This window comes from Myotis nattereri (assembly GCF_964212035.1).
Source record: "Myotis nattereri genome assembly, chromosome: 7".
NCBI classification, from domain to species: domain Eukaryota; kingdom Metazoa; phylum Chordata; class Mammalia; order Chiroptera; family Vespertilionidae; genus Myotis; species Myotis nattereri.
Window position 1 is genome coordinate 10,765,079 of NC_138082.1, and position 5,708 is coordinate 10,770,786.

General features: G+C 41.5%; 1 protein-coding gene across 1 annotated transcript; it reads right to left on the bottom strand.

The window, feature by feature from the left end:
* Positions 1-644: 644 nt before the first annotated feature.
* LOC308522488 (T-cell surface glycoprotein CD1a-like) lies at positions 645-2,220 on the bottom strand (the record flags this gene model as incomplete). Its single annotated transcript, XM_081095973.1, has 3 exons — positions 645-652; positions 1,659-1,937; positions 2,148-2,220. 3 exons carry the CDS (start codon positions 2,218-2,220, stop codon positions 645-647), a joined length of 360 nt encoding a protein of 119 aa, XP_080952099.1.
* Between the last annotated feature and the right edge of the window lie 3,488 nt (positions 2,221-5,708).

A 5,708-nucleotide genomic window follows, 5' to 3' on the forward strand; every position in this document is an offset into this window, starting at 1 on the left:
TTCACGTTGTTTAAAATGTTTTTTACACTTATGACAAGCCAAATATGCCTTTTAGAAGGTGCTATTGCTACCTGTTGGATAACTGGCAACAAGACGGGCTTTTTCTTTTCAATGGTTGGCTTTTACTCGAAGGTATTTAAAAAAAAAAAGGCAGTATTTGTAGCCCTGGGTATGTCCAAGATTAGGACTAGGTTGTCAAGATTTTCTTTTGTTAAAGGAAATAACAGGAAAATCGTCACTACTGCATTTACTGTACTATTCTAAACTTAAGATTCATTCACTGATGCTTGGGCCAATGGAGTGAACGGGACCAATAGAAGTGCTGAATTTCCTGTGTAATTTTGTGAATATTGCCTCAAATTTTCTTTTCCTACACCTGAGCCTGAATTAACTTGTAAATAATATTTTTTTTCACAAATTGATAGAAAAATGTGTTTGTGTTAAGTAGCAGGATATATAATATTGTCACTTGTTACTTCCTTGCATAGTCCTTCCTTCTCTAGAACTTCAGGTACCTGATCAAACTTAACACAGACTTTTATTGAAAGCATATTACATACAGTTATACACTTTGTAAATGATACAAATTTTAAAAAAACATAGACTTTTCTCTCAAGCTTAAAAATCAGAAGGTGAAAAGGGGCCTACATGACTGCAACAACGGATAAAAAGTGAGAAGTCATTCAGCAAAGTCCACTGAAAAGCGTGGTGGGAGTTCAGGCGCTGCTTCCACTTATGAATCAGGGAAGGCCCCCATAAAGAAGTGACATCTGAAATGGCCTGAGATTCATCAATTTTTCAATATGTAAAATTGATAGGATCTCATTTTATCCTGAGTTAAAATAACAGTTTTATCTCGGAACCAGGTCAGAAAGCAAGTCTGGCAAAATTACCTTTATCTTATATTAATAACTAATCATTAAACACACACATAACAACATATAAACAACCAAAGTTGTACATAGAGAGCTGAGCGGACATTGTCGCCATGCTGCGTTTAAATGTCTGGAACCCCAGGGCTGCTGGATCTCATTCCAAAGAAAGAAGACTGGCAGGCGGCTCACTGTGTGACCTAATAAGAACAGAGATGAAAGTTACTCTGCATGAGGTGGAGGTGAGAACTGAAGAGTAAAAGGAAAGGGAGTGAGGAAAGAAGGACTAAGAGGAGAGAGAAGAAAGGTGGGAAGACAAGTAGGGAGTGGGTGAAAAAACAGGAAGATGGGCACAAAAAACTCACCAGCGCTTCCTAAGCCAAAATGCAAGAGCTGTCAGAAGCACCAGGGGAACCATCACTGCCAAGATGATCCAGCCCATGGAGACTTGATGATGTTCTGTGGGTTTGGGTGCACACAAGGTGTCATTTCAAACCTACCCCCTGTTTACTGCCTTTCCCTGGTCTGCCTTTTTTATTTGAGTGTTCACCTCACTAATCTTTGTTCTTGTTTCCTCTCACCTCCTTATTCAGAGTTGAATCTTTCATCTAACCCTCAACATCTTCCTACTTCTGCAGGTTTCTCATTTTCAATTCTTCTATTTGTTGAACTAGTTTCATTCTTTTGGATCTGGAGTCCATAAATCCCAAATGTCTTACTTGGCTCTCCTGCTCTGCTTGTGGACCATCTACTCCCATTCCCAGTGATGGCCCCGGTTTTTCTTACCCAAGTGGAGGAGGATGTCCTGGCCTCCTAGGCTGCTATGTCTCACCCGGCAATACAGGCCAGATGTCTCAGTGGCTTCCACATCCAAGAAAACCTGAAGGTACCATGTCCCATCAGCATTGGGCAAGATATCACTTTGTTGAGTGCCCTGTTGTACCTGTTCACCTCGCATCCACTTTACCGAAATTGGCTTTGGATGGAAGCCAGAGACATGGCAAACCAGCATCTGACTGCCAGGACCAGGCTTGGGACCAGTGGACAGCCAGGCCTCTGGTTTTACTGCAGAGAACAGGAGAGATATTCAGATAAGGACTCTAACACAGACTTGGAGGTTCATATCTTCACATCAGCTTAGACAGGCACATCTGCCACATGCTGGGAATTCATCACCCATTATCCTTCTCCCTCTTGACCCCTTATAATCAATTTAAAGGGAAAGCGGGAAGGTATAATTTTAGAAAATTCTTGGATGAAGGATATGGGACTGACCTTGTCTCTGGAGATCTGCCTTCCCTGCATCAAGAATACTCAAGAGGAAACGTGGGCAGGTGTAGCTGAGCATCCTCTGTATTATTTTGTTGGCAACATGGTACTGATTGAATTGTCTGCTCATAGACTGAGCTCTAATTTCATCCTGTACAGATGGCCACCATGAATTGTTCTGTAAGTGCAGGAGCTCTGATCCTTGATAAGCGAATTGATTGAAGGCTACTATGGATCCCCCAGGGTGCAGCTCACAGCCTCCTATTATCTGTATCTCAAAGGGATCTAGGGAAGAAGGTTTGTAAATGACAGTGGGGCCTTGACTTACCAGTGTCCCGACTAACAAGTTGTTTGAGATACCAGCTGTCTCTAGGCAGATTTTTTGCTTTGAGTTGACAGAGTAATTTGAGTTAAGGAGCTCCTTAACGAGCTTGGTCTTGGAACGAATTAAACTCATAAGTCAAGGCCCCACTGTAGAGGAAAGAGGGAGTAAAGATGAAATTAGTGGAAGCAAAAAAAGGAAATAAAAGAAGTTTGGGGGATTTGAGGTAATGGAACAATGTTTGCTTTGATCAGAAGTTCAGAAAAAGTGTAATTGGTGGTAGTTGAAGGTAGAGGAAAAATGAATGCTTTCTTTTTTTGGAAAAGAAGTGAGCAAATTGTTGAAAGAAGGTGACATAATTGATGAGAGCAAGAGAATTAGAAAGTATGTAGTATGAGAGTTGTGATTATAATAACCCAGGGTGAATGAAATACAATAGGATACAAAAATATACAGACAGAGAATGCTGAAGAGATTGAATGTGGGGAAAATTGGAATAAGGAACTCATTGAGACACACACCCCTCACCCAGCACATTGGGTCTCCCCATTTTGGGAATTGAACTTACATTTAAGCTGCCATTGACTGGCATGTCTGTGAATTTTGTGTGGCATTTCAGTGGAGAGCCTATGGTGGAACTTTACCATTACATTTATCTCTTCCTTGCTCAAGTTTCCATTCGACCAAGGATGCAGGAAAATAATACTGTCAGTGTTGTCCCAGCCATGAGTCTGCACATCATCCAACCAAGCAGATTTCCAAGTTCTCACCCAGGAATGGTTGTAGAAGGATGAGCTGTGGATAATTTTGAAGGAGCTCTTCTCCTGGAAGGCTGTGGCAAAAGAACAGGTAGAATGAGGGGAAGAAAAGGCATCGGGAAGGAGAGAGAATGAAGAAAGGTGCCAGGAAGGAAACACTCAGCATCGGGAGATTAGGGAAGCCATGGCTACCTCAGCAGACATTCAGCTGCCCAGGCCCCAGGCTTTACAAACAACCTTCAGAAGGGCACAGGGTCCCAGAGTATGGGACACTCAGAACTACGCTGACATTCTCCTCTCCAAGTATGTTCCGAGGACACCACACCACACAGAAACACACACACACACACACACACACACACACACACACACACACACACCCTTTTGCACTCAACAGGGCAGTGGCCAGAGTTCTTACCATCTTCATTGTCACCACTTGCGAGGAGAACAGCTAGCAATGGAATTTGTAGAAGCAGCATTTCAGTTAAAGATGTTACTTCTTTCACAGGAAAGTTTGTGTTTAGCTTCGTTTAAATAAAACTACTCCACAATACCTCTATTCTGACTTCCTTCATCTAACAACAGACAAAAAAAACAAAACAAAAAAAAACCACACCAAAAAAAATAACAACCAGTGCTCCTTCCCTAAAATCTAGACAACAATTCAGCCTCTCATTTCCCCTTCACTTCTGACTCTCTTATCTGGCTTTCAGCATCTTTCTTGTTCAGCCTTCTTTCTGTACATCTTTCTCTAACTCAGCCTCTATGGGATAAGTCTAATGCACCATTGAAAAGTCAGTTTATCTCTGGAGATATTCCCTTCTCATTCAGACAATGAAAACATAAAACTAAGTGGTTTTCCAATTTTTACCTAAAGTTCTGTTGTCCCTGATCTTTCCTGTCACTGTTCTTTTCTTGCCAAATTTAAATACTCTTCAAATACTCTCTTCTTCTATCTAAGCCCCACCCCATTGTATCATATCTCTGACATCTCATTGGCTGCTTTATTTGATTTTCATGATCTCCTATGGTTGCCCTGTGTAACACTGTAAACTACTCCTCCATTATCCTTAGGGAAGAACCAGTAGCCATCACAGAGACCACAGGAACCTGGAAACATAAAGAAAAATCTCTGTTTGACTTGCATTGATATATATTCATTTACCCAGAGTCACTGAGAACCTGCTTGGATACAGGCACCTTGCAACACTCATGAATATCTAGTGGTCTACAGGCAATCACTTTATTCAAGGAGCTTTTATTCTACTTAAGAAGGAAGCACATGAACTAAGGACTATAAACCTTGGTGTGCTGGGTTTCATTATAATGTATAGACTAGTCAAAAACAAGCCTCTTGAAACAAAGTCCCAACCCCTAACTGATGTTGCCCACATAGAATCTTGGCCTCAGTGATTTTCTCAGGGCGTTAGGTCTATATACCTCTGTTGTACTGGGTCCCCAACTCTAGCAGAATGCCTCCTGGCTAGGTGCTCAGTGAATAAGTTTGAATGATTGAATAATTGGGTTCAGGCATCTAATTATTTTTTTCATTAGACAGATTTTAAACATTATTGTTTAAGGTTGTGGTGAGCTGACATGGCCATGGCATACTCAGCCCCACATTGGGCACCTTATGTGCTTCACCAGCTCAGACAGACTCGGTGACCCTCAGAGGGGTCGGTGAAGGATGGAGAAAAGACAGACAAGAGAAGAAAGCTGCAGCTTGGTGGGACACTGTCCTCTCTGATGGAAAGCCTCTCTGATGGAGAGCTAATGACAGCGCCACGGAATACAAGCCGTGTCTTTTTTTTTATAGCCAGATTCCAGGAGGCAAAGTAAGGGCGTGGTCAAGATGTTTACAACATTCTCGTGGGTTTTGATCCTACTCAATTACAGGCACCTGAACTCTATCAAGCCTACCGCACTCAGGCCACATCCTGGGATCATAGGTACAAGCTCACAACCATAGCCGTTGGCTATAAGTGTGCGGGGAGGGCTCCCCCCTCCAAGCTGGGCCTTGCACGTGGCAATGAGAATATTGTGCCTTCTCATTAGTCAGAGGCTTGAATCTGTCCAAACACTGTAGCCGCTCTCCACATAAGGTATCGGAAATCTTTGCTTGTATTTCTACTTGGTGAAATGAGAATCTTATACAGTTTTATTTAGGATTAAAATATATGCTAATAAGCATGAAGTTTGCACAGCATTATGCTGTAAATCTATTATATTTTAAAAAACAGTGATAATTTGTGGGAAATTAAATTAATAGAATATTCTGGAGTTCTTTATCCAAGATTTCCTTCTTACTGGCCCTGCTTGGATGGTCCAGCTTATTTTATCATACACTGGTCTTTGCTGGCCATGCTGACCATGTTCTTTCATGCTTATCGTGTTTGAAAGGTTCTTAAAATGTTGTTTTACTTTGTAACTTCTAGATAAATGTGCTCTGGCTATTATTTTGTTATTTATTTATGTACAAGTAAACAA